The sequence below is a fragment of the Narcine bancroftii genome, chromosome 2 (assembly GCF_036971445.1).
Source record: "Narcine bancroftii isolate sNarBan1 chromosome 2, sNarBan1.hap1, whole genome shotgun sequence".
In the NCBI taxonomy this organism is placed as follows: Eukaryota; Metazoa; Chordata; class Chondrichthyes; order Torpediniformes; family Narcinidae; genus Narcine; species Narcine bancroftii.
Window position 1 is genome coordinate 339322304 of NC_091470.1, and position 17981 is coordinate 339340284.

The window sequence follows — 17981 nt, forward strand, 5'->3', positions numbered from 1 at the left end:
CTCACAGTTCGGCGGGCAGCAACCTCCTTTGAAGAAGACCGCGGAGCCCACCTCACTGACAAAAGACAAAGGAGGAAAAACCCAACACCCAACCCCAACCAACCAATTTTTCCTTGCAACCGTTGCAATCATGCCTGCCTGTCCCTCATCAGACTTGTAAGTCACCAACGAGCCTGCAGTAGACATGGACATTACCCCTCCATAAATCTTCGTCCGCGAAGCCAAGCCAAAGAAAGAAGAAAGAAAGAAAGAAAGAAGCAGAGTGAAGTGGGCATGGCTTGGATGTTGGGGGTCTTTGAGGACAGAGGCTGCTTTTTTAAGAGACCCCCTCATGGAGACGACCTTGATGGAGTGAAGTCTGGTGCCTGTGATGTCGCAGGCCGAGTTAACAACCCTCTGGAGTTTATTCTTGTCCTGAGAGTTAGCACCTCTATATCATGCAGTGATGCAACTAGCCAGAATGTTCTCCATAGTACACCTGTAGACATTTACAAGAATCTTCAGTGACTTAACGAATCTCCTCAGACACCTCGCAAAGCATAGCCACCTCTGAGTCTTCTTTGTGATTGCATCAACATGGAGGCTCCAAGACAGATCCTCAAAGATGTTGACACCCAGGAATTTGAAGTTATTGACCCTCTCCACTAATGAGCTCTCAATGAGTTCCCCAGACTTCCTCCTGAAGTCCACAATCATCTGCTTGATTTTGCTAACGTTGAGCCTAAGTTTGCTGTTGTTATAACATTCCACAAGCTGATCTATCTCCCTCTTGTACGGAGATGTAGTATTGGGGTGTAGTAAAAGAAAACATTCTTCACTAAGTCTCCCAGAGCTATGAGCTGAGTCTTTGAGGCTCCAAAATGGTAATACTCCATTACCCAAAACTAATGTGGCTGAGGAGCTACTATGGCGAGATGGGAAAACATAAATGAAACATTTGTGTCGATCCACGAGCCTTGTAATGAGTATGAGGCACAGTTCTAGTGCAATCTGAAATCAAAAAATCATTAAAAATGTGCGAAAGACAGCAGTTTTAAAGGGGAGCTTTAATTACAGTAGAAGTTCATTCGCAATGCAGGACGCAAACAGCCTAATAAAATGACTGCTGCTTTTATGCCGCTGCTATTAAAGCTGAGTAATTGATTGTGCATTGTGCACATTAAGAAATTGTGTTGGTGCTGAGTGAGGCTTACGCTGAAGATAAATCAATTTGCTTCATAATACTGAGGATCCTATTCCAATTTTATTCATCAGAAATTTTTTTCCCTTAAGATTTGCCAGCACTGTTATAAATGAAAATATTAGAAACGAGAGTTTCATAGAAGAGCACAGTTTGTCATCAAGTATCTCTATTTACTTTATTCATTCTTGAGATGTGCATGTTGTTGGTGTTAGGTATTTGTTGCCTCTTCAATTGCCCTGAGAAAGAGGCCATCATCTCAAATTGCTGCAATTCTTTAACTATTTTCGACATCTCATTAACTTGCTATGGACAACTTTAAGAGTAATCCCATTTTCTTGTGGGATATGAGTTGTATACTGTAAAAAATTGACAATCCACTATCTGAATGTTCAGAAACCCCAATGGTTCCCCTTCTGGCTCATGTGACTTGGTGTCCTCTACTCCCTTGAAATTCACTACGGCCTTATTACCCATGAACCCTTGAAACTCACCAGGCTCCTTTCCGGTGCTCTTTTAAAATCCAATAATTTCACAAGAAAATCTACAAAAGAAATAAATGTAAAATGTTTTGAGGCATAGATCATAGAGTAGAAGACATGGGAGCAGAAGTAGGCCATTCAGCACATCATATCTGGTCTGTCATTCAAACCATGGGTGTTCTCAACCACTTTGTCTTGCCTTTTCCTCGTAACCTCGGATACTCTCACATATCAACCTCACTTTAAATCTACCTAATGACTTGGCCTTCACAGCTGTCTGAAGCAACAAATGTAACAAATTCATCACCTTTTGGCTGAATAAATTTCTGTTCTAAAGGGACATCCTTTTATTAACCATATGACAATTTACAGTATGGAAACAGGCATAGCGGCCCTTCTAGTCCACACCGATTTACGTGAAACTCCCCTAGTTCCACCTACCCACTCCCATGCCCATAACCTTCCAGTCCCCTCACCTCCATGAACTCATCTAACCTCCTCTTAAATGACAGAATTGACCCTGCCGCAACTACTTCTTCCGGTAGATCATTCCACTCAGCCACCACTCTCTGAGTGAAGAAGCAACCTCTTGATATTACTCCTAAAGTTTTGCCCCCTAGCCCTTAACTAGGGTGGAGGAGGCAAGAGGGTGCTAATAGGGGTGTATTACAGACCACCAAATGGGCCAAGGGAATTAGAGGAACAAATTTGTAGGGAGATAACGTATATGTATGAAAATCATAGGGTAGTGATCATGGGAGATTTTAACTTCCCACACATTGATTGGGATACCCATACGGTTAGAGGGCTGGATGGGCTGGAGTTCGTTAAATGTGTTCAGGATTGTTTTCTAAATCAGTTAGTAGAAGAACCGACTCGGGATGGTATAATACTGGATCTCCTGTTAGGGAATGAGCTAGGTCAGGTAGCGGACATTAATGTTGGAGAACCAATTGGGTCTAGTGACCATAATTCTGTTAGTTTTAGGGTAGTTTAAAGGAAGAGCAAGGAGAGGCCTAAAGTTGAGGTTCTGGATTGGAAAAGAGCAAATTTCGTAAGAATGAGAAGGGATTTGGGGAGTATTGAGTGGGACAGGATATTTTCAGGTAAGGATGTTAATGAAAAATGGAGGATATTCAAAAAAGAAATTTTGAGGGTACAGAGTAGTTATGTCCCAGTCTGGATCAAAGGAAAGGCTGGAAGTCATAGGGAGGCTTGGTTTTCGAGGAATATTAGAAATTTGGTTAGGAGAAAAAGGGAGGTGTACAAGAGGTATAAAGAGCAGGGAGCTGAGAAGTTGAAGGAGGACTACAAGGAGTGTAGAAGGAATCTTAAGAAAGAAATTAGAAAGGCCAAAAAAAGGCATGAAGAGGCTTTGGCTGACAGAGTAGAAATAAATCCAAAGGGTTTCTATAAGTACATTAAAAGTAAAAGATTAGTGAGAGATAAAATTGGACCCCTTGTAGATAGTGAGGGTAGGCTGAGTGAGAAGTCTGAGGAAATGGGGGAAATTTTAAATGATTTCTTTGCCTCGGTATTCACTAGGGAAAAAAATGTTGAACCAGTTGAAGTAAAGAAAAATAGTGGGGAGGTCATGAAGCATATAAGGATAACCAAGGAGGTAGTGATGGCTGTGTTAAAAAAGATAAAGGTGGATAAATCTCCTGGACCGGACAAAATATTCCCTAGGACACTCAGGGAGCTAGTGGACAGTTAGTGGGGCCATTAACAGAGATATTTTGGATGTCACTGGCCACGGGGGTGGTACCAAAGGATTGGAGGGTGGCACATGTGGTTCCTCTGTTTAAGAAAGGGTCCAAATGCAAATCTGGGAATTATAGGCCTGTAAGTCTGACATCTGTGGTGGGCAAGTTGATGGAAAGTGTTCTGAGGGATGCTATTTACAAATTTTTGGAGGTACAGGGATTGATAGGGAGTAATCAGCATGGTTTTGTCAGGGGTAGATCATGCTTGACAAACCTGATTGAGTTCTTCGAGGGGGTTACAAAACAGGTTGATGAAGGGAAAGCTGTGGATGTTGTCTATTTGGACTTTAGTAAAGCTTTTGACAAAGTTCCCCACAGGAGGTTAGGAAAAAAGGTGGAGGCATTAGGTATAAATAAGGAGGTAGTGAAATGGATTCAGCAGTGGTTGGATGGAGGTGTCAGAGAGTAGTGGTAGAAAATTGTTTGTCCAATTGGAGGCCGGTGACTAGTGGAGTTCCTCAGGGTTCGGTCCTGGGTCCACTATTATTTGTTATATATAGTAACGATCTGGATGTAGGGGTGGAGAATTGGATAAGCAAGTTTGCGGATGACACAAAGATTGGTGGTGTTGTGGACAGTGAGGTAGATTACCGTAGATTAAAAGGTGATTTAGGAAGGCTGGAGGTGTGGGCTGAGAAATGGCTGATGGAATTTAATACAGATAAATGTGAGGTGCTACATTTTGGAAAGGCAAATTTAAATAGGTCATATACATTGAATGGTAGACAATTGAGGAGTGCAGAGCAACAAAGGGATTTAGGAGTTATGGTAAATAGTACCCTCAAGGCTGATACTCAGGTAGATGGTGTGGTGAAGAAGGCACTTGGAATGTTGGCCTTCATAAATCGGAGTATTGAATTCAAGAGTAGGGAGGTTATGATGAAATTGTACAAGGCATTGGTGAGGCCAAATTTGGAGTACTGTGTACAGTTTTGGTCACCAAATTATAGGAAAGATATAAACAAAATAGAGAGAGTGCAGAGAAGGTTCACGAGAATGTTGACAGGATTTCAGGGTCTGAGTTACAGGGAAAGATTGTGCAGACTGGGGCTTTTTTCTCTGGAGCGTAGAAGATTGAGAGGGGACTTGATAGAGGTGTTTAAGATTTTAAAAGGGACAGACAGAGTAAATGTGGATAGGCTTTTTCAATTAAGAAAGGGGGAGATTTAAACTAGAGGACATGGTTTAAGATTGAAGGGGTAAAATTATAAGGGGAACATGAGGGGAAATTTCTTTACGCAAAGGGTGGTGGGGATGTGGAATGAGCTTCCAGCAGACGTGGTCGAGGCGGGATCATTGGTTGCATTTAAGGAAATACTGGATCGTTACATGGATAGGAGGGGACTAGAGGGGTATGGACTGGGTGCTGGTCAGTGGGACTCGGAGGGTGGGGATTTGCTACGGCATGGACTATTAGGGCCGAACTGGCCTGTTCTGTGCTGTAAGTGGTTATATGGTTATATTGTTATGACCCCTTGTTCCAATCTCCCCTACCCTCAGGGGAAAGAACCTATCCACATCTATTCTATCTATTCCCATAATTTTAAATCCCTCTATAAAATCACCTCTCAACCTTCCTCACTCCAATGAGTAAATCTTTCTCCATATTCAAGATACTGCAATCCAGGCAACATTTTTGTAGACCTTCTTTGCACCCTCTCTATATTTTTTATTTATATCCTTCCTATAATTTGGAGACCAGAACTGCACACAATACTCCAAATATGGCCTCACCAATGCATTAAATAGTCTCAATATCACCCTCCACTCTATGATTTATAAAGGCCAGCATACCAAAAGCCTTCTTCACCACCCTATCTACATGGGAATCCACCTTCAAGATCCCTCTGTTCCTCAGCATTCCTCAATGTCCTCTCCTTCACTGCATACATCCTATTTTGGTTATTCTTCCAAAAATGAAGCACTTATCTACATTAAGCTCCATCTGCCACCTTTCAGCCCACCTTTCCAGATAGTCCAAATCCTTCTGTAGTCCATGAAAACCCTCCTCATTATCCACAACTCCCCCTATTTTTGTATCGTCCGCATATTTACTCACACAATTTACCACCCCATCATCCAAATCATTAATATAAATGATGAACAACAAAGGACCCAACACTGATCCCTGAGGTACACCGCTCATAACCGGCCTCCATCCTGACAGACAGTTGTCCACCATGACTCTCTGATGCCTATCTTCCAGCCACCTCTGAACCCATCTGACTATCTTTATATTAATCCCTAGAGACTGAACCTTCTTCACTAACCTTCCATGCAGAACCTTATCAAAAGCCTTACTAAATAGACCACATCAACAACTCTACCTTCATCAACCTTTCTGGTCACCTCTTCAAAAAATTCAACAAGATTGGTCAAACACGACTTTCCCCTCACAAACCCATGTCAAACTTACTGGCCTATAGTTGCTTGGCCTACACCTTGCGCCCTTTTTAAACAGTGGAACCATGTTTGCAACCCGCCAATCCCATGGCACCAGACCCTCCTCCAGTGACCGTTGAAAAATCACTGTCAGAGCCTTTCACTATTTCCTCCCTGGCCTCCCTTAAGGTCCTGGGAAAAATCCCATCAGGACCAGGAGACTTATCTACCTTTATACATTCCAGAAGTTCTAAAATCCCCTCTTTACTAGTCCCTATCTTTTCCATAACTAACCCTTTTGCCTCACTTATCCTACACAATTCCTTCGTGAATACTGACGAGAAGAATGTATTCAATATCTCCCCCATCTCATATGGTTCCTCACACATTCCTCCGCACTGATTTTCCAGTGGACCTTTTCTATCCTTAACTTTCCTTTTACTATTCACATATTTGTAAAAGCCCTTCAGATTTTCTTTCACCCTATTTGCTATAACCCCCTCGTGCCTTCTTTTTGTCTTTCTAATTTCCCTCTTAAGGTTCTGTCTACAATCTATTTATCCTCCAGACATCTCATCAATCCTTTGCTTTTTGTATTTAACATAGGCCTTCCTCTTATCCCGAACCAACTTCCTAATCTCTCTAGAAGCCTCTCCCTTGAAAAAGCCTTGCCTTTTGTCCTGACAGGAACATAAAGATTCTGCCCTCTCAAAATCTCACCTTTATATACTTCCCAATTCTCCTCAACATCCTTTCCAGAAAAAAGATCATCCCAAACTACTCCCTGCTAGTCCACCATGACTCTCTGATGCCTATCTTCCAGCCACCTCTGAACCCATCTGACTATCTTTATATTAATCCCTAGAGACTGAACCTTCTTCACTAACCTTCCATGCAGAACCTTATCAAAAGCCTTACTAAATAGACCACATCAACTACTGTACCTTCATCAACCTTTCTGGTCACCTCTTCAAAAAATTCAACAAGATTGCTTTGTTCCAAATGACCATCACTTCTGCAGCTTTTCAGTGATTACTCACTCTCCTGGGAGTTTTTCTCCACTTAAAGTGGTTGGAATCAGGGGCACAGTGCCTAAGTGGATGTTAACTCTCACGCCATCTAAGAATTATCCAGACAAGCAGCTGATTTGCCAAGATCTAGATGGCTACTGCCTAAATAATGGTCAGACAGTCATAGGGAAGTACAGCATGGAAACACATCCTTGGTCCAATTCATCCACACTAAATTGCCCAAGTAACCAAGTCAGATTTGTCTGCATTTGGCCAATTTCCCTCTATCTTATCCTGTCCAAATGTCTTTTAAACACTGTTATTATACCTACCTCTACTACTTGGGAATCGCCCTCAGCAGGAAGAACCACAATGATTCAAACAACTAGTGATACCATATCACATCAATGAGAGAAAAAAAACTGCTAACAATTGCTGTAGTGTATCTTTTAAATCACATTACATTAACCGATATGCCAACTGTGCCATCCCTTCAGGCACATCCCTGAATGTAATGTGCCATCTATTGAGACTGGGATTCTAATCCTGTGCAGTCTATATTTTCCATGTGTCTGCATGGGTTTTCCCTGGGAGCTCCAGTTTCCTCCCACCATTCGAAACGTACCATGGGTGTCGGTTAAATGGGTGTAATTGGGCGGCACAGGATCGTCAGCTGAAATGGCCTGTTACCGTGCTATATGTCTAAATATTTTTTAAATTAAATTGAAGGAAGATAGGTTTAAGTTGCTGAATTACATAATGTCAGGTGGATTCTTTGTCTTGGATGTTGTCAAGAGAGGGATTTTGGTTAAGAAAAACATGCCACAGATCCTTTTCCACAAAACTTGCTCATTTATGATCTCTCCATTCACATGTCACCATTCATAATACAAGAACGCCTCATTCTGTTTGCTTCCAAGATTCATATTGTACAGTCTGTCATTAATTTTTCTACTTGCACATTTCAGGAACAAAAACCAACAGATTTTTGGGGGGCAATTTCCAATTTCGCAGTGTTCAATGACATTTCCACATTGTACCTCAAAGTAGCTGCTCCAAGCAGTGCTGTGCCTTTGGAGCAGAGTATGTGGACTTTAGAATGTGGAAGATTCTTATAGAAACATAAAATTATGATAGGGATGGATAAGATAGAGGCAGGAAAATTGTTTTCACTGGTAGGTGAGACCAGAACTAGGCGACACGGCCTCAAGATTCAGGGGAGTAGATTTAGGATAGAGATGAGGAAAATCTGTTTTTCCCAGTCATTCTCTGCCCAGGAGTTGAGACTACTTCATTAAACATATTTAAGGTTCAGTTCAATAGATTTTTACATAAGAAAGGAATTTGGGGATATGAGGAAAAGGCAGGTAGGTGGAGTTGAGTCAATGATCACATCAACCGTGATCTTATTAAATGGCGGTGCAGGCTCAATGGGCCGGATGGCCAACTCCTGCTCCTATTTCTTATGTTATCTAAGAGTGCAGCATTTTGTAATGCACATTTCCTTGCACTGGAAGACCAGCAGAATTTGAACAGACACAGGGGTATATTTTGGTGTGTTGATAAATCCGAAAAGCATTTGATATTTGTCTCAATGTACAAACATTGTACAGCTTCTCTAACAGAGCAGGTACAGAGTTAAAAGCCTCCTCCTTAGCCAAAGCTATTATAATTCTGTGACCTATTCTAACCTATTGGATGTACCTGAAGGTAGTTCCCTATCTATGTGTAACAGCTTTAATACATTGTTTGGGAAAATTGCAGGGTAAACATGATGTTTGGTGATGTTTGGTAAGCAAACAGAAAGCATGTCCAATTAAAAAAATTACAGAGCAGCACTGTATTTTTAGTGGTAATTGTGTTAAGAGATGATTTACTCCTTAATTCATATGATGTGCCCAGTTTACACACTTAACCTTTTGGTTATGTTTTTTCCACTTCGCAACTTGTTTTGAAGCCAATGAATTTTGCTTGGGTAATTCCATAAGGCACATACATTTGCCTTCATGTGTCCATTAATGTAAAGCACATTTAAGTGGAACTATGGTATTCTCTTCGGAAACTTCTGGTTAAAAATCTCATTTTGGAATCTTGCACACACATTCTCGGGTAACATCTCAGCACAGTACTGAGTACTAAACCATTGGCTGTGTTATATTTTAAACTAAGAATATCTCTGACTTTATAGGTGGATGCGAAACAATTTTTGACACAATTAGTGGACGAGCAGAAAGTTCTCTGTGCCATTGACAATGGAGGCAAGGAAGATGCATGAGATCTTAAATGAGAGTACAGGTTGAGTACCCCTTATCCAAAATGTTTGGGACCGGAAGAATTTCGGATTTTTGATTTTTTTTTTCAGATTTTGGAACAACAAACAATGCAGGTTTTTTGAATGCCAACAAGGCCCCCACTGCCCACTCTCAATCCCCCACACTGCCCACCGTCCCACTCCACCCCTTGACAGCCTGCCATCAGTACCCACATTGATCTTACCATCCCCCGACAGCCTGACACCAGTCCCCACACTGATCCCACCACGCCGGGCCCCCCCAATAGCCTGCTAACAGTCCCCACACCAATTCCACAAGTCTGCTCTTAGTAGATCAGGTGTGGAACTTTCCACTTGTGACATCACGTGCCGGCACTCAAAATGTTTTGGATTTTGGATCTTTTCAGATTTCGGGATTTCAGATAAGGGGTACTCAAACCTGTACAAGAAAAACTCACAAAGAGGTTGCTAGATTGGAGGACATGAATAATAAGGAGAGATCAGATTGGCTGAGACTGTTTTCCCTGGAACAAAAGAGGTTGGGGGGTGACATTAGCAATTTTAAACATTGAAAGGCACAGGTAGGGTAAATAGTCAATATCTTTTTCTCAAGGTAGGAGAGTCTGCTGCTCCAACTTATCACCGTCCACTAGCTGTCTCTACCTTCGCACTTCCCGGCACATTTTGCTGCACCCACCCCTTAATTTTTCTCACCTGTTTTTGGTACTCATCAAACACCTGCCTCTGACTCCCAGCTTCACCCCTCACCATCCTCATCTCACCCTGTCCATCATCCTTCACTCTGACCTGGTTCATGAATCCCCTATTGGCTCCTGGGTCACCCCCATTTCAATTTCCTCTTTATACTGCCTCCCCTCTCCACATTGAAGGGTTTGACACAAAACATTGCTTTCTTCCTGACTGATGCTGCTTGACCCATTGAATTCCTCCAGCAGATGGTATTTTACTCCAGATTCCAGCATCTGTAGTGTGACGGATTATGTTATATTTTATATGTTATGAAGGATATAAATTGTTTTTAGTTATGTCACAAAAAGATACAAATGCATCACAACATAGATCTCATTTAAAATGTCAGACCTCTGCTCAAGCCAGACAGTCCAGGCTCCCAATGCCTTTGTAAAGACAATGGAAACTGCTTGGCTGAAGGACTTCACAAGTAAGTGTTAATTAGACATGAAGTGGAATAATGGATTATTGTTTTGGAAAGCAACAGATGAACAGACTCAGAAGATTGGGTCTAATGCTGAGGTCTGTCTGAATGGAGTTTGTTGTTCTAAGAGGGTCATATGATTTTCTCTGAGAGAGAAAATTCAGTTCTACAGTTCAGTAGCAGCAGCTGGGACTGGAACAGGACAAGCTGGTAAGCTTGTGGAAAAACCCCATTTTGAAGATGTGTTGTGAGTTCTTAGTTCAGCCTGTTCAAAGCCCTTGTGGTCCATACAAGAGGAGATAGCTGGCTGTATAATGTTTTGCCTGATATAAGGGAAACAGAAAAGGAACTCTGTGGTGCCCTGAAAGAAAGAGGTTATCATCTGGAAAACCCTGGTGGGCCAAGTTTCTTCAGCAAGACACTGAAGTGGCTGATCGGAAGGAATCAGTTTGTGTCCAACGAGCAACAAATCTCTCTCTGAAAACCCACAAGAACCTTCCTGAACAGTAAACATTTAGCTTTCAAGCACCAAAGCCTGGTGAAGATTCATAAATGTTAAATTCTGTGCGCAGTATAAGAATTGCCTGATACCGGTGAACTTCGAGGAATGAGAGGTGAGATTGGACTGTGCATCAAAGAACTTTCCTGAACTAACACACCCATTGCATACACATGCGCTTAGAATTAGGAGGGGATTGTTAATAGTAATAAGTTAAAGTTTGATCCTGTTTTTATGTTTAAAGAAAATTAAAAGTAACTTTTGTTTAAGTAACCATTTGTCTTGGTGAATTTCTATTGCTGCTGGGTTTTGGGGTCCTCTGGGCCCATCACAGTAGCCTCTTGTGTCTCCTCAACAGATATAGAAATAGGTTATAATCATCCCACTAAACTCTCTGAAATATATATTTTGAAATTGACTTTTGCAGGTTCATAATTCTACTGAATAGCAAAAGGAATCCGATTCAGACTTATTAGAACTTGAGTTTTACCAGGGCAATCGGGAACAACGCACATTTGGCAGGAGGAACTCAGCAAATCGAACAGCATCAGTGGGAGAAGAAAGAATTTGCAGGACTCATCTGAAACATTAACAATTCTTTCTTCTCCCACTGATACTGCTTGACCTGCCCAATTCCTGTCATAGATTGCATCTTGTTCCAGATTCCAGCATCTGCAGTTTCTTGTGTGTCTCCAGTTTGCTACCATAATTGAGATGGTGAGATTAATATTGAGATCAAAGTAATGTAAAAGAATACTGAAAAGCACTTGTAAATTGAATTGGATAGCTAGTGTCTATTGAAAACAAAGTACGATTGTACATAATAGCACAAGTAGTGCCAGTACTCCTCTATGCTACAAGTTCTATAATCTTACTGCTATCAATAAACTTTCTTTTATCTCTTTCAGGAAAACCAATTCAAATCAAGCCCAGATTTTGATTGACATCTCTAACCATCCCCTCAAGAAACCATCTCAACACCAATTAGTAATTGGAAATCAATGAGGGACTTATTTGGAACAATTTTTATTTTAATTAAAGTGTACAGATGGCCGGCAGACAACATTTAAGCTTTCAATTCTTATTCATACTATGGTTTTGCAGAGAAATTTTCTTTAGTTTTTTTTTCTCTTTTTCTCATGGATCCACTGTAATGAGGACCCACAAGAAAAGCCTTCAGGAATGTCACATTTACAAATGAATCATCATTTGTTATCCATGGGGAATGATCATCATCAGATTCAAGCAAAGATTCTGGTATAAATAGCCATTTAGATTCCAAGTATCTTGAGATGTGTTTGAAGTTTATTTTGCTATCCAATGCCAGTGAAATATCATTAACAAATTATGGAAACTGCCTCTGGCTTTTTCATTTTACAGTTTTAATTCTTACCATTCTGAATGTAATACCTGTGAAAGATTGGTGTTTTATTTTGCTTGGGTGTGCCTGATGGATTAGGTGGTTAGGGCTTTCTTTCATGTCACACCTCGACATCACTGTGATTTGGAAGGCCTTGGTGCATGTAATGGATGCATAGAATGAAAACTCTTTCCCAATATAAACATCCTATTACCTTGAAAGATGCTAGGTTGCCAAAAAATAAAGCAAACCTAAGCCATTTCTACGTATTCTCTGTATTTGGGGATTAGTTTACAGATGTGAACTGCTTGTCCCAAAGCTGTGTTGATAAATCATTTCCTTTATTTGTTGAGTTTTTATTTATAGTAATGGTAATGGTCAATGAAGAGTGCAATTTTCTTTGAGAGGTAGCAATGTCCATAAAAGTTAATAACATTTTTTAAAACAGAATCTACCATTGGTCTGCTCTAAAGGCTGTTTCGCATGAGATTATGCATTTCCTCCATATATAATTTATGAGAATGGTCAGTGGCGTAGTATTAATGCTTGCTAGGAGAAGGAACAGAAATCAGATTTGAGGCCCACTTTCCTCAGGTGAAGTGTTGACATGACAGATCAGAGAGAAATACAAGATCCTCGGCTGAGTTATAGTTGGCAATCCCAGTCATTTTCCAGCAAATATAAACAAGATGCTTTCAATACAATTCCTCACACTCCCAACTTGGCTGCCATATGTCAAAGATAAAAGCAGAATAATAGAGAAAGAAGGAATTAAAGTAGGCCATAGCTATTCTATTTTTAAAGGTGCATATCACATTCATTTGTTCTGAGTTATATCCGTTAAGAGAAATCATATACATTAATATTTTTTATTTTTGAAACGCTCAAGAGTCACCCAATAAAAATTGTGTAATTTGAAGACATTTTAATTTCTTGACAGAATTCCTAATTGCCCCATTTGAATGAAAACATGCATATTGGTGCCAATAAGTAATTCTACATTGCTGGGTAATAACTTCAATCTAGTCACCAGTGCTTCACGCACATTTTTTTATGATTTTCTGCCAGTGCCAAGGCTAAAACATTGAAAACTAACAGTTCTTCTCTGATGAGAAACTTTTGATGAAAAGAGGGACGTAAATCAAAGTGGGGAGGGGGCCAAGGAAGGAATATAAACAGGAATTATTTTTTTTTTTACACGTTTCTGTTTACATAATTCACATGGAGTTAATGTAGCCTGCACTGCAGCTTCATTCCAAACAAGTCATCAACTATGTATACACCTTTAATAGGGCTAAAGCTGAATTCAAGACTTGCAAAAGGCTCACCTTGCTCCACAAGCTCCTGACACTCTGCTAAGTTTGCTTCCACACCTAATTTTGTAAAGAGTAGGTACCTATTGTACTTCAGCATAAATCTTGGTTGTATCATTGTTTAAGGAGATTAAAGAGTTGGTTGGCGTTAGGAGCAAAGACATTTACATTGTCCTCATTTTGAAACACGTGTAACATTAATTTCCAGACATGCCATTTTGTTTTCCATCGATAAAAATATTTTATTATTTATTGACTGCATATTGCTTTCCTGGAGATTTTTTTTTCATTTAATCCTCATTAAATGTTATATTTTTTGCTGGTTTGAATCGAATTTTAGTGACTTATTGTTTCCTCCTTTTTTAAAAAAAAGTCCATGTGTTCAAACCAAACTGTTTAGTTGAGCTTCTGTAAGTTCTCGAGTTTGTAATTCTACTAAGTGCATTTGAGCCAGACACAAAATATGACCAGTGTACATTAACTACATTGTATAGAATTCTAAGTCAAAAATAATTGAAAGCATTAACTAGTAACAAATGGAAGTTATAATAAAATAAAGCACATGTAATTAACTCTTATGAGGCCTATAGTAAAATCTATCAAAATGATTGATTGCCCCTCCTGCTTCAATAGCTCAATGGTTAGAGCGCTGGTCTTGTAAACCAGGGGTCGTGAGTTCGTTCCTCGCTGGCTAGGGGCTCATTTCTGTGAGAGGCGCTGGACAAAGTGGCGACTCTCTTCCTTACAGTAGACAAACTTACAGAATTTCATGTATGTTACATTCTAAATGTAGAATTACGTGACAATAATGGAACCATAAACCTTTTAACCTTTAAGTTCTACTCATATAGCCTCAATGTCTGATCCCACCAGGATTTATACCCTGTAATGCTTCTCTGATCAGCAGTGCAGTTGTGAAAGTCATCCCACACTCTAATAAAACAAACCAATTAAGCATTCAACAGTTTGTTTTTACAGCCTTGATAGTGCTAGCAGGAGTGAGAGGTACAAAGAAAGAGATCAGTAACTTGTTCTTTACATTGAGCCCTACTCTAAGCACACTGAGAATTTTTATACCCCTTTGGGCAGGGGTCTGCTTGAGACCCTACAAGTTTCTCATGAGATTCACACAGCAGGTGATTCTTGTTTTTACAAAAATATGTTCCCCTGTAATTTCTGCAGACAAGTGGAAAAAAACAAGACGTCTTTGGTTTTAGTTACTATCTCACTAGAGCAAAGGAGAGGTCACATTCTCACTTTTGTTACAAGGCAACAATATTCTCACCCAATTCATTAACCCTTTGTTTAGCATATTCGTCAAACTTATCTTTTCACATACCCTCCTTTTATCATTCCTTGATAACTTATTTGGTCAGTAGAAAATGGTTCATTTTCCAGCCCATTCCCTGTTCATAACTAATTATATGACCTGTAATTGGCAAACCCCAGCAAAACATCTAGGTTGAGTTTCGAGCTTGGTTTATCTCGTCTTGCAGCTGTGCTACAGAAAGAAAAACCAACCCTCTAACAAACTCTAATATTGTCTTATAAAAAATATTCTTTTTTAAATCCTTGCTGCTGAAGTTAATAGAAAGGAAAGAAGCAAATAAAGTAAAACTATTCAAGCTATGCTATAATCTATCATTCCCATTTAAACTTCTGGTTTAGATTCTCCTTCTTTATCAAATTATTCATTGCTAGGATGCCCAAAGGAAAATCCAAAACACCCATAAGAACATTAATTGTCCATTTTTTCCATTTTTTTTTCCATTCAAGAGCCTGGCCAGGGCTCTTGCTTGTCCGTCCACCTTGGTACCAACTTTTTCCACTCCCAATTCCTTACCAGAATATAATCACCAGACTGGATTTTTGGTCCTTCTACGCTGTCCTTCTTGTTTCTCTGAGTGTTACATACCTGTGAAAGTAAGATCTCAAGAATTTCAGTTATTTCTTACACATAATCATTCTTTCATTAAGGGCATGCACAGAAATATAGGAATGTAGGTCAAGACACAGTTCTACATTTTTATCTGCTGCTCAGACAGTATATGTCTAGAACTATATTCATCTCCAACTCAGGCTAACTTTGTCAGTGATTTTGTTGTTCTGGGATTATCTAAACTTAAATCCTAAATGGCATGAACCTGCAACAGAAAACCTCCTCAAATTCAGGAAAACTAACAAGGTCATTTGGAGAGCATTTGATTTCTGAAGGGAATGAGGAAAATATTATACACTTTCAACTGTCGTTCAAGAAGAACTTTTATTATTTGCTTTGTGTCTGTGTTAGATGTAGATAGCATACTGAAAAGATCTGATTCAGCATTTCTAGTGATGTGAAACTAGTGCAGCATTGAAATATCCCACTGATCATGTTTTTTATTATTCATTTTTGGGATCTTCGTACCACTGGAAAGAACAAGATTTATAGCCCATCCCTAAGTGTACTTGAGAATGAGGTGATAATCTGCCTTCTTGAATTGCTGCATTTCTCTGAGTGAAGGAAATTTAATTGTGCTAAAAGGAAGGGAGTTCCAGATTAAGTACCACAATAAATTATAATTTTATCAGTTATTTCCACACAAAACTCCTGCTCCCAATTCCAGAACCATTCTTCCCATTCCCAGTATTTGAGGTAAATCAATAATAACAAGACAGTAGCTATGTACTCTATAAAATCAATCCATGTACACCCAAAAGGTCCCGTGGACATTCATGTCCTACCTGGAGGGCATTTAATTGGTTTATCAGGATTATTTTTCAGACAATATATTCCTATGCCTTTCTTTGTGTCTCTTCTCAAATTAGGGTACCACCATTTCTTTTGTAGTACCAGCCCTACCATTTCCTCTTTACCCAAATGTGTTATTGCAAGTATATAATTAAGTAGAACAGGTAAAAATGCATCAGGTCAACAAAATTGTCCAGTGGAGGTGGTCCATAATTGAGTTTCTGGATCTCTGGCGCACCCTTACTGTTTCCAGAGCTTAATCAAATGAGCAGGGGCATCCCCCTGAAGTTTTGCTACATCTCCCATATCAGTCAAGACTGTTCTATTTACAAGCATCATTTTCTGAATAAACAGTGAGGGGAAGAGTATAGAAACAGCTTTTTCGATGCATCTGGGTAAGAATTCCCAAGGGTCCTGGGCCTTGGTATAGGCATCACATTCTATAATTTTGAGGTTGACAGACTGGGAGAGAGATGTCAGTAGATTGGCAAAAAAAAGTGGGATTTCTAAGGTATCCCCAAGGATGTCAAAAAACCCCAATGCTGCCATAAATCACCAAAATCATCCCCAGAGTCTATAAATATTAAGTGATATTCCCTTCCCTTTTTATGCCAGGTGGTGGAAGGCAGCCACCTCCATCACCTCATCTGTATTAAGGATAATGGCACAACCTGAACAGCATTGACCTACATCATCAACAAATACTGACATATCAACAAATGAAGTCGTAGCTCTATCAGTAGGACTGTCTTTGCATTAAAGTTAATACAGTTAAGCTTTCCAGTTCATCTGAGGGTGGTATGGAAATACTGCCGAGTTGATAGTAGTGTAGTTGTGGAATGTCAAATACTGGTTCACTAAGAGAGAAAGCTCATAATGGCTCAGGCATGCTTGAGTTTTTGGAATGGCATGTGTAATCTGTTTTCGGGCACCACCAGCCGATCCACTTCTTCACAGAAAAGCTGACCCACATCTTCTAGTGGCACTGGTTCAGCTACATGCACCCCTGCCTCATAATCAAACCTAATCTTCTCTGCCTGCTTACAGGTGTATTTCAGTACTGCACCTCCTTGCTCTCTTAGCCTAATTGTTGCACGGTAAAATATTGGGTCCACAGCATTGTACTGTAAGCAGTTGTTCACATTCAAATTAAAATCTTCAAATTGGTCAAACATCTGATATTGAGAGCTTTCAAGCTGTTTCTTCAGTGCACAATTTTTCTCCTCTAATTCTTTGTTCTGCGTTTCTGCTGTACAAGTTAGTAACTAAGTCTGCAAGTAGGACTGTAAATGCCAAAGGAGTAGAACACCCTTGTCTGTTGCGTTAATGTCCAATAGCTGTGAAGCCACTGCATGAATTGGCTTTTACGTTGAATTGATAGTTGACCTGTGATCTTATTTGGTCTGCCAATTTAATTCTACAAAGCTCTAGTGAAGCAGATCTCACCTTTGTTTCAGACTCATTGCAGCATGTTACGTAGTGTGTTAGCATAATGATGCTCTTTAGGAACCTCTTGGTCAGCTAAAGAATGCTCCCCAGTGCTTTCTGGCTCTTACCATGAATCAACCTTGCCCATTAAAATTCAGTTTTTCATGAAAAGTGAAGCACTCCAGAGGGCAAGTTTCAAATTGCTACTAATGGTCCTTTCAGCTCCAGTTTTTTTTAACACGTTGTCCTTCACACCCTGCACAATATTGTTACACAAACAAAAGTGCTGGAGGAGCTTGGAAGGTGGGAGGCAAATTTTTTCATGTCTCTTTTTTCCAAAATGAGCAACAATTCTCTATCAAATTTGAGTCTGAAAATTCATTC

General features: G+C 39.9%; 1 protein-coding gene across 2 annotated transcripts in view; it reads left to right on the forward strand.

The window, feature by feature from the left end:
• The window catches only part of zc3h3 (zinc finger CCCH-type containing 3), a 353231-nt gene that overhangs the window by 268208 nt on the left and 67042 nt on the right, over nucleotides 1-17981 (forward strand). Inside the window, exon 12 of one of the 2 annotated variants that reach the window (XM_069922187.1) lies at nucleotides 11674-13690. The exons of the other annotated variant lie outside the window; for it this stretch is intronic. Within the exon in view, the coding sequence (XP_069778288.1) occupies nucleotides 11674-11705 (32 nt within the window). The 3' untranslated portion in view covers nucleotides 11706-13690. Of the gene's footprint in view, nucleotides 1-11673; nucleotides 13691-17981 lie in introns of those variants that run through there. 2 annotated transcript variants of the gene reach the window in all.